The sequence below is a fragment of the Vipera ursinii genome, assembly GCF_947247035.1.
Source record: "Vipera ursinii genome assembly, chromosome: 2".
NCBI classification, from domain to species: domain Eukaryota; kingdom Metazoa; phylum Chordata; class Lepidosauria; order Squamata; family Viperidae; genus Vipera; species Vipera ursinii.
Window position 1 is genome coordinate 177,587,627 of NC_139513.1, and position 17,588 is coordinate 177,605,214.

Consider the following 17,588-nt stretch of genomic DNA (forward strand, 5'->3'; position numbering starts at 1 on the left):
ACATGTCATTATCCTTCCTGCCCTTTGCTTACCTATATATTTCCTCATCATTTCCTTGCCATGAAAAATTATAGTTCAAAACAGCATGCAACCCACACAATCTTAGAGGATCAACAATTATCACCAAACACATTTCTTTTTATTTATGGCATTGGCTTCAGTTTTAAAACATCATACAACATGGAAGAATTTGGTTCCAAGGAGCTTCTGGTTTGGGCAGCACTGATGAGTGTAAGAATCCCATCTTACAAATCCTCTTCCCAATAAAAGCAAATATTAGCAGAGAACAATTTCTTTTGAAAGCAAACCTGGAAACTGAATAGGTGCTGTTGTCTGTCTCCCCCACCCTCTGGGGTGTGTGTGTGTGTGTGTGTAGATATGGTCATCTTTCTTCTTCCTTCACCCCAAAGACCTTCTAGCAAGCTTCTTCACCTGATAACAGGCTGCCCAGGCCTCCCTCCCTCCAGAATCATTGCTGTCATATTTGGTTTTGGCAAGGGGCCCAGGGTTTGTGGAGAAGTCCAAGATACTGACTCAGCACAAACTGCCATTCTCTTTCCAGGAAGGGAGAAGGTTTATGAGACTGTGGGCCTCCAGCAAACCCCCCTCCCAACTGGCCCCTGGGGAGTGACACAGCAGTTGCTGCGCCACCATTATCCACTCCCTCTTAACTGCTTGCATCTGGAGAAACTCCCCAGCAGCACACCTGGATCACAGAGAGCATTGTTAAGGCCCAGTTCTGCAGAGGTGGTGCTTCTGATATTTGGGACTGATGATGAGGGCTTATAAGAGAAAATTGCCAAGAAAAACATTGTGCATGCAGGAAAATCAGCCTATGAAAAAGAAGAGCTCTAGCTTTGCCCTCACTGACTGAATGATCACGGGTGCCTCCATTTCCTCACACAAACCACCACCTGTATCCCTGACTGAGTTACTGAACTAGGCAGACCACAGCAAATGCACTGAAAAAGTCTGTATAAGGTTATGTAGCCCTTGCTTTCCAAGCCATTGACAAGAATGCTCAAAATCCTTCAGCAGCTCTTTTCCCATTTGGAAAGATGTCACCGATATAGCCAAGCCCCATTTTGATGGGAAGTTGGAAAGGAGGCTGAGCCTGGGAGCTCAGCTTCTTAACCTTGCCACTTCTTCTTATATCTGTTTGTTCTTTTGTATAGGCTCAAATATTTATGTGGGGCCCCGACAACAACAAAGCTTAGATTTGTTGACAGGAACAGTGTTAAGGCTAACAGTCAGAAGCATTGATTAGCAAACAGTGAAAATGAAACTCCAGATCACCCTTCCCAGCTAAGGTGTTACCTGACCTCAAGGTCTTCCTCTTACAGCCAACAAGAGCTAGAGGGTGTCTTATGCAAACCAAACATCATATAGAGCTAGCTTGCTCAAGCAGTCCCCGCTGCCCTAAAACGGCCCAAACCAGGGAATTGTACATAAAATCTCATATCTCATCTCTTCCAGAGGCCCTATATTTTGAGGCTTCCATTGAGCATCAATGGATGTCTCAGTCAAAGAGACTCCAGCACTTTCTCCATCTGTTTTTGGACTCCTGAATTCAAATGAAGTCTTCCAAAGTCAATATAACCTTGTTGTGGTAGCCCGTTCCATGGGTGATGGACTCAAGGAAGGGATGTGCAGGCCAAGGAGTTTCCACTGATACTAGGAAGCTTGATCCATGTGTGCAGCATTGTAGGTGCACGAGATAGGTAATGATGGTGGTCTTTTACTGCTAGACATCACCGTGGTTCTCCTGCTTCCAACACAGTCATTGACTCGACGGTCAACTGTTCCAGTTTTATGGATGCTGATGGTGATGGAGTCCTGGGCGTGCCATTGCAGGGGCTGTCTGTTTCAGCAGTCTCTCCTCCAGCCAGTCTGGCCTGGTCACTCAGTAGCTTGACCAGGAAATTGATATATTTCATGGCCAAGCGAAGAATCTCATTCTTACTCAACTTCTTGTCAGGTGGATGGGTGGGAATGAGTTTCCGAAGCTCAGCAAAGGCACCATTCACATTCTGTTGACGCCACCGTTCCCGGCTATTAGTGAAGACCCGGCGTGCCACTTTCTGGGGTTGAAGACCTGGGCAAATATATGGAAAAGTCTGAATGAGTAAGAGGCCTTTGCAAAAGGGGTTATGTTGAACATGAATTGAAAACTCCTTCCCCCATATTGGCAGCCACTTTATACAAATTGTTTCCATACCTGTCACATGTGCTACTCTGCTAGTCCGCTCTGCTCTGTCCTGGGAGAGGAACACACTTGATTTTTCCCCATGGCCACTCACCTTCAGTAATGTCTTGCTCATAATGGCTTGGTCTCCGCTTAAGGCGGTTATTGGGAAAGAGGCCAAAAGTCCCCGAGTTGCCTAGGTAGATGCTAGAGATAAATAAGAACATTGATCAGAACCTCCATCTCAAAGCATGCATACAAGCTTTTATAACTTTATTTACAAATGTTCCTACAAAAGTAAGTTACAAATATTATCATTTTCTCATATCTCTTGGCAGCAGGTCCAGGATCAACAATGTTCTATGTAGGGTCTGTTGCCTCCTTCTCTGCAAGTCCAGCCTTATAGCATTTGTAGTATGGTGAAAAATAAAAACCCATACCTAGGATAAACCTGCCCAGTTAACAACAATTATTTCAGTTATATTCCTTCACATATTGTGAATGGCTCAGTTAAATTGTTTGGGATGTATCTTAGTATCATAATCCACAAAATAAATATTTTGACGTATTTGTCAAAGTGTGTCTCCAATTTTTATTCTGAAAAAGACTGTCATCCCATTCTAGGGTAGAAAACATCCCTAACAGCTCAGCTGATGCCATGCCTACATCAGATGCTGGGGCAAGGGAAAACATGTTCAGAAAAGACAACTTAGACTGACCAAGCAGAGAGGACACCCACTCTTGGGCTGTTGATAAATCATGGGAAGAAAATGGAAGCTCAACATTAAAAGAAATCACTGGATGAAACTGAACCTGAGACACATTGACAACTTTGCTCTTCTCCCATTCAGAGTGGTCAGGAACTTATCACATTCTCAAGGACCACTGGCAGGGACCACTCCGTCAATCCAACCATCCCTACTCAGCTAGTGGCTTTCACACAGAATGGCACTGGATGGACCATTATCATGTAGAAATATTATTAGTGGCCTCCAGGTTGCTCACTTTCACACTGGTTCTCTCAGCATATAATCAATAAAGCTGAACATTTCTAGACCATTTCTACAGATATATATTTTTGTGTAGCTTGGGCACAGTTCATAAGCTCAGCTTCCTCTAAAGTCCTGGCCAGAAAACTCAGTAAAACAATCAAAGACCCATCTTCCCTGTTGTGCTTTAAATTGCTAGGTTAACTCATTCATTACAGATAGTAGTAAAGAGAGTTCATGTTTTGGCAAGTCCCAAACTATAAACAAGTAAAGGACTGCCAGGATCAAGTAATTAGATCTCTTTCCCACTAAGGATCTCTTGCAAATGAAAACAACAAATCAGACTAAAAGAACAAAATTAAGATATGTTGGATATGACTTACTGAATAGAATAGAGAATAGGTCTGGAAGGGACCATGGAAGTCTTCTAGTCCAACCCCCTGCTCAAGCAGGAGACCCTATACCATTTCAGATAAATGGCTGTCCAGTCTTTTCTTAAAAACCTCTTAGTGATGAAGCACCCACAACGTCTGAAGGCAAGCTGTTCCACTGATTAATTGTCCTCACTGTTAGGAAGTTTCTCCTTAATTCCAGGTTGCTTCTCTCCTTGATTAATTTCCATCCATTGTTTCTTGTCCTGCCCTCTGGTGCTTTGGAGAATAGTTTGATGCCCCTCAAATACTGGAATACAACTGTCATGTGCTCCCTAGTTCTTCTTTTCTCTAGACTAGCCAAACCCAAATCCTGCAATCGTTCATATGTTTTATTTGCAGGCTTTTAATCATCTTAGTTGCTCTTCCTTGTACCTTTTTGTAATATGATGGCCAAAACTGGATCCAGTATTCCAGATATGGCTTTATAAAGTGGTATTAATACTTCACATGATTTTGATTTTATGACTCTGTTTATACAATCAAGGATTACATTAGCTTTTTTGGTTGCCACTGCACACTGCTAGCTCATGTTTAAGTGATCTTCCACTAGGACTTCAAATTTGATGAGTTCCCCTTCTATTCTCTCATCTAAGTCATTTATGAAGTATTGAAGAATACTTGGCTTAACACAGAACCTTGTGGTATCCCACTGCTTACTTCCCTCATGTAGATGTAGTATTATTAAGGACTATTCGTTGAGTACGGTTTGTCAGTAAGTTACAAACCTATCTGGTTTTGTCATCTGCTTGATGAGATGAACACTTTGACTGTTATTGTTATTTTGACCCTCAGCCTAATACACTCCATGCTTAAGCTGCTGTCCTCACCTTCTTGCTTACAAGAGGTCCTCTCTGGTTTCCACTGTGTGGGAGCTTCTACTACTTATCAACAAGCTATCTTATTAGCAAGGGATGCTTTCTTCTCAATTTCCAAATTCAACTGCCCTGAGACTTTAAAAGTTTGGTGATCTCAGGAAAACACCTGTTCCTAATATTGTACCTTCCAGATATGTTTGGACTTCAGTTTTCAGAATTCTAGTCAGTATGGAACATAAATGCTTGCTAGGTATTCTGAGAATTGCACATATTCCATGTTGGGAAACACAAAGAAGCTCTGGCTGCTGATATGGACCTACAATAGTTCTTTTTTTGTCAATTTCCAAAAGTGGGATAATTTGCTTATAACACAATCTAGATGAACCCACTGCCATTGTTCCCATGGTTGGCACTGGCAGCTTGCCAACATAACGAGGATTTCTTCCTTTTCCCCCAGATCTGATTTCTGGACTTACTTGTTCAGAAAGGGATGAGGCTGGTATTGTGGGGCTAAAAGTGGACTCCTTACTCCAGCCAGAGGCAGGGATGGTAGAGGTGGTCCAGGTGGCAGACCTGAGAACTGCAAGAAGTTAGGAATGGGGTGTAGGGCAGTGAGTTGGGTTGTGGGGACCTCAATAGGAGTGGGGGACTTGCTGTAGCCCAGGCTGATGACAGGGACATTGGGGGGCAGTACTGCATGGGGAGCCTCAGCAGGAGGGCTGCCCTTTGTTTGAGGTGAGAATGAGGTGGGGATGGTGAGTGGTTCAGTGGCCTCTACATCATTCTGCCCACCATTTGGGGAAGGAAGAGGGGTTGGGGTAACTGCTGGTGGAAGGTTTGGCTGCTCAGGCTTAACAGGTGACTGGGAATTCTTCAGCTTCTCCATCATGTTTGCTTTGATTCTCATCTGTAGGAAGAACAGAAGGAAAGTGAGACTGACACACTGTACCAGCTCTGCCAAACTGGGCATTCCAGTAGTAAAAAAAAATACAGGTAGTCCTCGACTTACAACCATTCATTTAGTGACTGTTTGAAGTTACAATGGCACTGAAAAAAGTGACTTATGACCATTTTTCATACTTAGGACTGCTTCAGAATAAGTGTCCCCATGGTCATGTAGTCAAAATTCAGATTCTTGGCAACATATTTATGATGGTTGCAGTGTCCTGGGATCATGTGATCACCTTTTGTGATCTTATGGCAAGTGAAGTCAATGGGAATCCAGATTCACTTAACAACCATGCTACTAATTTAACAACTGCGGTGATTCATGTAACAACTGTTGCAAAATGCACTTAACATCAGAAATTTTGTGCTCAGTTGTGGTCATAAGTCAAGTATCACTGCAATATTTTGACTCTTTTATGTTAAGCTGGAAAAAGAAAAGATAAGACGACAACCAGATTGGATAAGCCCTAGCACCTTCCTTGTCTAGATTCTCTTTCTCATGATGGCCAATTATAAGTAAAGATGGTGGGAAGCCAAAGGCAACAGATTATTGCTTATTGACATTTTTTCCCAACAAATGAGACAAAGAGGCATGCTCTTGGACTTCAAAGGAATTGCCTAGTCCCTCTTTAAAGCCAGTTGATAGCTGTCACTACATCTGGTGGTTGCAAATTCCATTTATGTGCTAAGCAACTGAATAGTGCCCTTTGTGGTCCCTAATACTCTGTTGTTCAGCTTTAGTGAATAATTTTGACTTCCATGAGTATTATGAGAGAAGAAGCAGATTACCCCACCCCATATACACACACCACCTTTGCTGCATTAGTGCGATTGCCCACTTTCATATCATGCCTTGCTCAGTCCAAACATTTGCAACAGATTTGGCCAAGCTTTGGGATTTTTAGTGGTCCAGGGGATGAGATGTTATTGTGAGGTGATATTATGCGTTCAGTTTTGAAATACATAGACTTAATTATATTGTGGATGAATTTCAATTATGGTATCAAATTATCCATGATATGACAACTATTCCTAAATTTTAGATGATATAATGCTTTAATTTCCAAGTGTGCATGCATGGTTTAGGAGACCGAAAGTGATTTTTTGAGGTATCTAAATACAATTTTCTCAAATTTCATGAATGCTAGATCTCCTCTGTGATCTTGAAGGAAAAAGATAGAAAGATTGTTGATGCTTCTGAACTTTGGAACTGGAGAAAGCTTTTGAGGATACCATGGACAGGCAAGAAAACAACAAATAGATCCCCTCTAAACTTTTTCTCCTTTATCTGCTTGAAGATCTATACTTGTTTATTCATCACGGCACTTTACATTCCAAAGTAGCTTCTAGTCCACAGATGCTTATTGCAACATAAATATGTGACTGTGGCAACACTGTGATCCAGACTTTGACAAGGCTGGGATTCGATTCAGCCTGTCTGTGATTTTCAGCCATGTGAAGAATGGCTTTTACTGCAGGTGATTATGAAAGCTTGATCTGTGGTGACTTCCCTGCCTGCAAGGAGAAGAGATGATAAGGCAGATAGCCGCAGCGGTCGCGGTTGTACCCACAGGTGGAGAGAAGTTTCTTCAAACCTCTGCTCTGTGTTTGTGGGAGGGGAAAAGGCATTTGTGTGCCTCCTCAGGACTGGCAAGGCCTGCTTTCTTGAGACTTCTTTTTGAGGAGGCTTTCTCCTTCCACCATCATTATGTTTGTTGAAAGTATTCCCAGCCAAGCTTGCACTCAAGCAAGGGCTTCACTGCTTTCTATCCCAGAATTTCCTGCCAGTATGAGACTACAATCTGCACAATTCAACATACCGTACTTGAAAAGTGCCAGTCTGAGGAAGTTTGTCTTCAAAACTGGAACTTGGGAAAGAGGCAGAGAAAGCTGCCCAGATATATTTTTTTCCCATTACAAGCCTACTGCTTTCAGAGATCTCTTAGAACGTGACTGTGTTATGTCATGTATTGTGAGAGTTCCAACAAATAGACAATGCACATGCTGCAGTGTGCAGCAACACAACATACTTTTGCATTTTTTCTCTTTCTGTCTTCTTACTCCCTCCTCCCTTTTAGGACTTTTGTCCCTTAAATATTTTTTGTATTGCTGCACGTGCAAAATGTGAGTTCTTCCAATGCTAATATTTTCCACTTCAGGATAACAGTGGTACTTTAGTTACATAAATATGGTCTTTTGGCAGAACTGAGGTTGCTATTAATATATTTGTAATGTGACTGTTGATTTTCATGTAAGCAATATGTTGAGGTTTCTTCAGCTTTTTCTTCTATCTTTCTAATCTCATGAATAAAGAAATATCTGCAGAAATATCATTTCTTTTTAAAACATTGATTTACTCATATTTACTTGCCCTAATCTGGTCAAGGATTGGCTGAAAGCATTTTTTGCCATTGAACCTAAACTTCATCTCATTGAAAAGCATATCAAAGGAGGTGCTGCGGAATGACTGACAGAATGGTGGGCTTGCTAATTCACGAAATAGCTGGTGTGTGTGTGTGTGTGTGTGTGTGTGTGTGTGTGAGAGAGAGAGAGAGAGAGAGAGAGAGAGAGAGAGAGAAGGAAGGAAATGAGAGGGAGATGAGCACCAAAAGATAGACAAATCTACAGGATCACTTTTTGCTATCTACTTCTTAATTCTTCTTTTCATCTTCTAAATCCATCACAAAAAAGCCTTCTGGTTCTGGTTTAAAACACAGATTGATTCAGATGGTAAGTTGGCAGGTTCACACAGAACTGGAAGCCAATCAGTCATTGCCTTTTCTGACCAATAACTAAGAAAGGGCACCTAACCTGCCAGTTAGTGCTTGCTTGCTGCTATCTTCTTGGATCTTTCTTTAATAGACATTGTTTCTCTCCTTTAAAAATAAACTAAAATTGTACCATTCCCACTAGTTTTTGTGTTTAGTCCCATGTCCAATGATGCATCCTGCAGTTACTGTGACCTTGGAGGTTCGCCAGGTTCGCCTGGTGCGCCAGTTGCGACCCTATCTGGACCGGGATGCCCTGTGTACGGTCACTCATGTGCTCGTGCCCTCTCGCCTGGACTACTGCAATACTCTTTACATGGGGCTTCCCTTGAAGACCACTCGGAGGCTCCAACTGGTACAGAATGCGGCCGCGAGAGTTGTCTTGGGAGTTTCCCGGTACTCCCATGTTACACCTTTGACATTGGTTACCAGTTGTCTTCCGGGTGAGATTCAAGGTTTTGGTTATGGTCTTTAAGTCCTTACATGGCATGGGTCCGGGGTACCTCAGGGACCACCTGCTGCCGGCGTCAACTTCCCTCCGCCCTGTGCGTTCCCACAGAGGGCCTCCTCAGGGTGCCTCCGGTCAGAGAATGTCGACTGGTGGCCCCCAGGGGGAGGGCCTTCTCTGTGGGCGCCCCAGAACTATGGAACCAACTGCCGGTTGAGCTCCGGATGGCACCGGACCTTCGCTCCTTCCGGCGCGGTCTGAAGACCCATTTATTTGAACAAGCTGGTCTGGCCTGATGGGGGACGTTAGGGTTTTTAATGGGTTTCTTATATTGTTATTGTTTTTATCTGGGCACTTATTTAATTCTTTTTTAATTTTTGTATTTGCTATTTATATATGCCCTGTTCACCGCCCTGAGTCCTTCGGGAGAAGGGCGGTATACAAATTTAATAAAATGAAAATGACAAAATGAAAGATGAGCCAATCCTCTGCAATGGGAGTCACAATGTTGTTTGCTAGTAAATTATACCTGATATGATAGCTAAACACGCTTTGAAAATGGATGTTTTGTTGGAAGGTGTGCATTTAGTTCTTTTTCCTCTTCTATTGCATACATGCCCACATATGTGCTTTGGATGGTTAAGAGCCCGCCCCCCCAGTAGAAAATTAAAAAAAAACATAAAAAGCTATGAGGGAGAGGGGAAATTGGGCCCAGCTTCATTCTGCTAGAGGAAACAGTATCTTCTCACACAAAGAACTGAATTTCACCTCAGAACTCGCCCCCCCCAATTAATTCCACAAATGATAAAACAACAAGTCATCTAGAGATGGCCACCAGATACAAATTTGATTATTAAATAATACATTTATTCATTGAAACTATGTGAACCATGTAAAGCAACATCCTTTAAAATATATGTGTATAGTGTTACTATGAGAGCTAGCTTGGTGTAAAGATTAAGGCACCAGGCTAGAAACCTGGAAACCATAATTTAATTTAATTTAATTTAATTTATTGAGATTTCTATACCGCCCTTCTCCCAAAGGGACTCAGGGCGGTTCACAGGGCATAAATATAAATGACAATACAAAAATTAAAAGACAATTAAATCAATGCCCAAGTTAAAACAAGAATAATAAAACAAGCCTATAAAAAACCCATGTACCCCCATCAGGCCAGACCCGCTAGTTCAAATAAATGGGTCTTCAACCCGCGACGGAAGGATCGGAGGTCTGATGCCGTCCGGAGCTCAACCGGCAGTTGGTTCCATAATGCCGGAGCACCCACAGAGAAGGCCCTCCCCCTGGGGGCCACCAGTCGACATTCCTTGACAGGAGGCACCCTGAGGAGGCCCTCTCTGTGGGCGCGCACAGGGCGGAGGGGAGTCGACGCTGGCAGCAGGTGGTCCTCGAGGTATCGCGGACCCATGCCATGTAGGGACTTAAAGATCATAACCAAAACCTTGAACCTTACCCGGAAGACAACTGGTAACCAATGCAGCTCACGGAGCAAAGGTGTAACATGGGAGTACCGGGAAACTCCCAAGACAACTCTCGCGGCCGCATTCTGTACCAGTTGGAGCCTCCGAGTAGTCTTCAAGGGAAGCCCCATGTAGAGAGCATTACAGTAGTCTAGGCGAGAGGTCACGAGCGCATGAGTGACCGTACATAAGGCCTCCCGGTCCAGATAGGGCCGCAACTGGCGCACCAGGCAAACCTGGGCAAAAGTTTTATTCCTAAGCACAAAGCTAGCTGGGTGAGATTCAGCCAGTCACTTTCTCAAGTTTATGGCCATACAAAATCTAAAACCTGAATTACAAATATTTCCTATTACTTCAAAGTTATATGGGGGTAAACTTATTGAGACCTGGTATTCCACCAAAGGAGCAATTAACAAACGTATTGATTTAGATCCAACATATCAAAATGTAAGAAACCAGACCATTCAAAGTGCCAATCAACAAGGGAACCAATCAGCTGCTCGGAATTCAAATATAGCTCCAAACAACTGACCACAGTGGCACACAAGACGCTTATGAGCTAAGGAGAATAGGGCAAGAACATCCTGCTGATGATGTTACCTAGTTTGGTAATGAAATGTTCAGAAGCTATATTAAAACAAGCTTGGAGAACAAACCACAGCCAAAATCTAAAACCCGATTACAATATTTCCTATAGATAGAGGTAAACTGCTAGCAGGAAGTAAATATATGGTGAATGCTAAAAACAACCACAGTTTTGCGGAAGGAATTAAGAAGGTCAATGAATTATCATGGCTCACAAGGATTCAGGATTTTTCTGCTTAAACAGTAGTTTTCTATACAAAGAGGAAGAAAAACAGACAAGTTCAAATACACGTTGACAAAAGGATGACACTGTCATCTAGATACTCCATGAAGTTCTCCTGCCATAACAACAAACATTGTGGGAACAGCTCTAGCAGATGGACATCCCCTCACCACCCAAAATAACCAAGAGCAGTCCTGCTGCATCAACCCTCAACCAGATAAGTCCACATACTTTGCTACAGTGATTAAGGTCATGCTTTTAATATATTCCTTTTTTCAGGGTTAATCCTTGGCATTAGAAATAATACAGACACTGAACTTTGCCAGGTTTAAGCTTCAAGGAGGAAGCATATTCCTGTATGCAATGTAAGGATTTCAAGAATTTTCTATACTATGGAGTCCTTAGGAAAGGGAAAAGAAATCTAATTCAAGTTCTGATTAGGTTGATCCTATATCTTTTTTCACTAAGGGCAATCCCATATTTGAAGATCCATCCAGTCCAAGTTTGATTGCAGAATAGTCATGAGGAGAGAAAGTGGAGACCTTGACACAGCCCCTTTCTTTTTCACAGTCTCTCTGCTCTCATTGTGATGAAACATTTACCACCAAAACTACAATTATCTTATGCAAATGTAAGACTTTTCAGATGAATGCTTTAAAAATAGATGACATCTGAGTTGTGCTGTCATTATTTTATTTCTATGACACATGGTCAGGTACACCACCCATGGCAAGAATGGTTGTGAAGCTTTGGGAAATATTTGGAATGTGCAACTTGGATCTATGAAAGTGTCCTAATGAACCAACAACCAAGTAACCAGTAACTAGATTTGAGACTGATTGCTCTCCCATTTACTTTGATTCCCAAGTACAAACTACAAGCTCAAAGTGCACATGAGGGTAGAATATCTACTTGTTTAAAATTATATCTGTCCCACTAGTATATTTCTCTGGGGTGGAGTTTGCTGGCCATGGATGAGTGCAGCTGAGCTCTCTTCATTCACATAACTCCTTTCACTGGCTATGTTTTCCATTACTAAGTTCACTTCCAGCATCATATTCCGTGGAAGAAAATGAGAAGTGTCAAAATGCACCAAAGTATAAATCATGTTTGAAAAATTTGGCAGGTTTGACAAATACAAAACCACTCATCAAGATACCCTTTTGCATTTAATTTGATGCCAATCTATATAATAGCTGTGACATCGCAATGTCACAATCAAAATAATGCTTCTTCAGCAATTGCTTGTCTTAGAAGAATGCCAAGAAAAAGTGAATTCATCATAACCACTGAAGAAATGATAAAGTGCATACAACTGACATCTCAGGCTGGAATGTTCAGGTAGTTCAGATTAAGCTCTTAAATTTGTTATCCAAGAGTCAACCAGTCAAAGAAAGTTGACAGATGTTTTGTTCCTACCTCAATTCTTTTGCCACTGAAGAACGAAAATGGAAAGAAGTTTAGAGATCCATCACTAGATAAATCTGTCAAATGTAGCATTCTGTTTTCTTTTTTCCTAGTCAGACTGCCCATGGTGGATTTCCAATCTTAGTGTTTGAAAGGAGTCTGAAAACCCAGCTTTTCACCCAGACATGACTGGTGGGCATGACTGGAGCCTCTTTTTAAATTAGGTTGCTTTCATTTTTTTCCCCACATGGTTGGTTATCCTGCCATCTCTATCCTTTTTTGCTTTTTGATATTTTTATTGTCACATTTTTATGTTTTAATCATTTTAATCATTTGTGCACCGCTCAGAGTTCCTGGGAGTCAGGAGGCTTAGAGATGTAAACAACAACAAGAATAATAATAATAATTGTAAATAATTATGCCAGCTAAAGAAGTGGCAATTGGCACTTCAGATTGTTGTGAGCAGATAATATAGTAGTACTAGTATTAGTAATAATAAGGCATATAAATTTAATAAATAAATTAAAAATAAAAATAAATAATATTGAAGATTATGTTTTTCTCAGCCCTGAAGCGACTTTCAGCAGCTGACCTAATTCAATCCCACAAGCTTCCCTCTGCTGAAAGGAACAGAGAGAAGTGTGACTTTCAACTCTCTCTTTTCCAGAAATTTCTTCTGGCCTCCAGAACAAATTCTGAGAGACTACAGGTGGTTGCAGAAAGATAGAAGAGTTGAAAATCACATTCTCCCCATTCCATTGACAGAAACCTCTCATTGAAGGGGAGAACTAGTTGATTCATCTTCCATGAGCCAAGGGACGTCCAGAAGAGATGTACCTTCCCTGGGCAAATCAGACATTTTTATACCCTTTTTTCTCATTTCTACATCTGTTTATTTTTTCAGCCAAGTATATCTATTAAGGTGGTAAATGCCTTTTGATAGGTACCTAAAAAGGCCTTCACCTAGTAAATTTATATAACATAAGAAAATAAAATATCCCAACTCCTTCCTTCCTTCCTTCTTTCCTTCCTTCCTTCTTTCCTTCCTTCCTTCCTTTTGTGATATTTTTTTCTTGAACCAAAACCCCCAAATGTTTTAGCCTTATTTTATTAAGATGACTTTCTGCTCTAGATTTTTTGTTTTTTACTCTATGAGATCATTTCTGAGATATGATCAACACCATTATAACTTGAAACAAACGAACACTTATTTGCAGTTAATAAACTTAAGCTTTATATTTCTGCTCTGTTGGTTACTGCATGAAGAATATTTGGAATTTCATCTTCAGGGCAAGAGAAGTGGTTACAGAGGTGCTACGGAAAACACCTTTCTTATCAGCAATTCTCCCTACCAGCAGCCCCCAGAGATGAAGAGCAGGACTGAAAAAAAATGCATGAGGAGTAGCTGATTTGCATGTTCACTTGTGAGGTTGGGGAAGGAATAGTTGTAATGTTGTCCGAACAGCTGACCAGTAAGTTACCTTGTCCTTTCCTCATCTAAGACAAAGAATCCTCTTTGAGTGTACTGTTGCTTTAGTTTTCACTCATTCCCCTTTATGGCCACGCGTAACTGAAAAGGGGCAAAAAGAATTTGGGACACCTGTTCTGATTAGGCCTCCAGAGTTTTGTAGTGGTAGCAGGGGTGGTGATGTGAGTGGAGGAATAGAATGTGGCAACTTTCCAGCCTTATTTGGGACAGTTTGGAGACTTGGAAATGACCAAGACACAACTCATCCAGTCATCCTGGATCACACAGTGGGTGTCAGCACTGTTATAAGATTATGTCCTGTGGTGAGTGTGTCTAACAATGGAGAGAATGGCAGCAGTTGCTATGGGTTCATATTGCACTTGCTTTGGCTAAAAACACAGCTGCCATGCTCATACTAGCTTCACCTTTCCCAATTTTCCAGAACCACAAAGCCCATCATTCATCATGCTCGCTTCTGAAAACAGGAGATATAGTCCAGTATATCTGGATTGTAGCAGATTAGGTAAGGCTGTTGTAATCTTTCAGTTCTGTAGTTCTGGGAAAAAAAGTTTGTTCAGACAATGCTTACATTTTTCACCCAATGAATTTTTACTTTAAAGGTTTTACCTTTTTTGCAGCTACTTGGTTTTTAGTCAAAACTCTATCAGGCCTAGTGCATATTAAAGCACACACGTGAATAATGAGATTTCATTGTCAGTGGGACTGTTTGAATAGATTGTGAAGCAACAAAGAGAGGAACAAATTCTTGACCATCTATTCAATACAAATGAGATGATATGTAGGTGACCTCTCCTTTCCCATACCTCTGATTCATCGCTGAAATAGATGAGATGACATTTTGCAAAGCAAGTAACTGAAATGAAAGAGATAAAATAACAGCCAAGCACATGCCGAGCCAATGCCTCAGTCCTTTGTTCCAATACCAGGCAATAAAAATGTTTAAAAAAATTAAGGAAATGGTTTTGCAAATGTCATCAGGAGGGGTTGGCTTCCCAGCAAGCAGAATCCAAGGATCTTTCAAAGCTATTCTTACCCTAAATTAAAAGAGAAAGAAGGGCTCCTTTTGACTGTGTATGTTTGGATATGCATACAGTTAGAAAGCAGAAAGTGCTTTTCCAAAAGCCAGTTCTGTAACTGAAATACCTGAGTTATCATAGTTTGTGAAGCTGAAAGGCAGCCTTATTACATAGAAATTCACAAGTTTGGGGTGTGCAGCTCTTCACTAGGGCAGCTATTACACAGAGGAGAAAATGGGATGCATAAAACATAACTATAGTTATAATACTATAGCTAAATAACTAACCATATAGTTAAATAACTATGGAAAATTCACTATAGTTAATCCACAAATAATTTGAGTGAATTAAATTAAATTTGTTCTCTTACTTCAAAGGGTACTGACTAAAATCAAAATACTTCTAATTAAGTAGATTATTAATCTTTTGCTAATGCTAGCACAGCTGCTTATTTCATTTCATTTTGTTTTGTTTTCTTCAAAGCACTGATTAAACTATGCACAATACAGACCCACTCCAAGTTTTGCCTGGCATATCAGAGACTTGCTCCAAAAATGGAGGAAAGTGAAGCCCATTGCCAGTGTGTGTATGTTTGTGAAGGAATTTCAAGGGGTACAATAGAAACCTTAGGATTTTGTAAACTATCAGGCATCAATTTTTGTGAAAAGGAAAATGAAATGGCAGTTATTATGCATATAATATGTTATTATCATAAAACTCAACAATATTTGTGTGACTTAAAAGCATTACAATTTCTCCCGGAAGAAAGGCCTAGTGAATACATTTCTCACGTGTTGATTCTCTCTTGTGACAATTTCACAACACTTAAATTTCTAGTTTATCTATGTGAGGAATATATACAAAGATCCTCAGGTTTCCAGGAAATGTGCTTATACCAAAGCAAAGATGTGTGTGCAATGTCACATGTGACAATATACAGGCAGCCTTTATTCCTTTTCCTACACGGAAGTTTGTCACGGAGGAAGTGTGTAATGGTTATAAAGGCCCTTCCTTAAAGCAAGCGGGAAAAATCTCTTCCCCTATTTAATATTTCCAGCTTCCCAAAATATTGAGGTCAGCTCTATAATCTAGTATCCTTAAAAGTACATTCTTTAGTTAGTGTATTATTCTGAAATTCAAACATGCCTCTTTCATAAATGATCATGTGGGTCCTTATCTTATAGACTATAACAACAGAGGTCTAGTGTACATTAGTGTAGAGTAAGTCAGAATAATAGATAAAAGAATATTAAGTGTTACTCTGATAGAATTCTTGAAAGAGCTTTGGATTTAATCTTACAAAGTACATTGAACCAAATAAATCACTCAGTTTTACTTCAGATTGCATTCTGGAAGGAAACCATGAAGCTGATACTAACTACATGATAAGGGATGCAATTGTCAGACTAATTAGATATATCACTATAGGTTAAATGATAACAATGATACATTCTAAGAAAAACTAAAAGAACTCAGAAGAATTTGAAATTCAAATGAAAAGTATAACCGGTAATTGTAAATCTATTGATGTCTGGAAATTGTTTAATTGTAAACATCTCAAAAAGAAATGAAAACTCATATAACAGCTATAATTTCCAACAGGATGTTATTCTAACTTTTAGAATTTTTAGATTTTGATGCAAAATCTATTTGGCTTGTGATTACAGAAGAGTAATGTGAAATTTTCGTTCTGTAGTTATATGTTCTAAAGCTTATAGAGGCTACTGCTTTTCTTAAACTAGGCATTTAAAGAAACAGAGAGAGAGTTAGAAAAAGACAAACCAATTTAGAAAAATACAAATCTAAACTAAAATGTTTTAAGAAAACACATTATTTTAGACGAAGCTTTAAACCTCCTTTTTACAGATTGCTTCATATAATAAGGGAATGGTTATAAAAATACCGAGACTGTTTACTACTAAAGAGAAAAAAAATACATGACACTGCATACAAGGAAAACATGCACAGCAATGTATGTAGAAGAGATTTAGCCTTAGGTCAATAGTAAATTGCAAGAAAGGGAAATAGCTCAACTGCCCAACCTATGTGGAATTAATAAATGGAAAGACATTGGTCCACAATCTTTTCTGAAATCAAATCCTTGCTGAAATGCTCTTCTTTGCCCAGAAACGTGCTTTCTCTACCAGCCCCTAAATGCCCGATCCTCACCTGTCCAACTGTGTAGGACCAAAGCCATCTTCCAGTTTCCAAAGATCAAGGATGGACATCTCCAAGTCCCTGTTGCTGGCAAGGAGGCAGATGGAAGAATTCCAGGTGATTGCTGGGGTTCTTCAAAGGAAATGAAGGGTCACCTAACTGCTGACTGTAAGGAGGCCTGGATGGCAAAGTGGAGGGACATGTAGAGAGGGTGCTGTGAGAATCCACCTGATGATGAAACACAAGTTGCTGGGGTCCAATTCTAGAGTCTGGAAAGGATGTAACCCACTGGTATTATCCAAGAATTTACCCTCATCGTCAGCCACATGGCTGCTGCTGGCTGCCATGCTTGGGGGCCATGATTCGCGGCTGCTTCCTCTCTTCGCCACTGGTTTCCTCAGCCAGAGGTTGCAAATAATTATTATTGTCACTAGCAGTGGTGTTGGGGACGTCAAATCAATTAGGCTCCAGCTTTTCCTGCCACCTTGTTCCCTCTGAATCCCCCCTGTGGCCACTTCTCTTTTTTGACAGGCTCCCTTTGGCCACTGGAAGGAGCTGCTTTGAAGACGGAGCCTGGGCCAAGCCCCCTCCCTCTTCCCGCCCCCTCCTGCTCCCCTCCCCTGCATGAGAGAGATTTCCTGCC

General features: G+C 40.8%; 2 protein-coding genes across 4 annotated transcripts in view; one reads left to right on the forward strand and one right to left on the reverse strand.

The window, feature by feature from the left end:
* Positions 1-17,058, forward strand: part of NFIX (nuclear factor I X) — a 261,782-nt gene extending 244,724 nt beyond the window's left edge. The window contains exons 14-15 of the mRNA XM_083355813.1: positions 10,915-14,274; positions 16,974-17,058. The gene's annotated coding sequence lies outside the window, so the exon portion shown is untranslated. The remainder of the gene's footprint in view (positions 1-10,914; positions 14,275-16,973) is intronic.
* On the reverse strand, positions 118-17,134 carry LYL1 (LYL1 basic helix-loop-helix family member). Of its 3 annotated transcripts, XM_083355822.1 has the most exons (5): positions 16,958-17,079; positions 14,177-14,307; positions 4,900-5,330; positions 2,301-2,392; positions 118-2,095 (listed from the first exon to the last, which is right to left on the reverse strand). In XM_083355822.1, the coding sequence occupies exons 2-5, from the start codon at positions 14,216-14,218 to the stop codon at positions 1,752-1,754; spliced, it is 909 nt and encodes a 302-aa protein (XP_083211948.1). In that variant the 5' UTR covers positions 14,219-14,307; positions 16,958-17,079; the 3' UTR covers positions 118-1,751. The 3 variants fall into 3 exon arrangements, with proteins under 3 accessions (XP_083211948.1, XP_083211949.1, XP_083211947.1); XM_083355823.1 differs by lacking the exon at positions 14,177-14,307 and having other exon boundaries at positions 16,958-17,134; XM_083355821.1 differs by lacking the exons at positions 14,177-14,307; positions 16,958-17,079 and having other exon boundaries at positions 4,900-5,560.
* Positions 17,135-17,588: the final 454 nt, after the last annotated feature.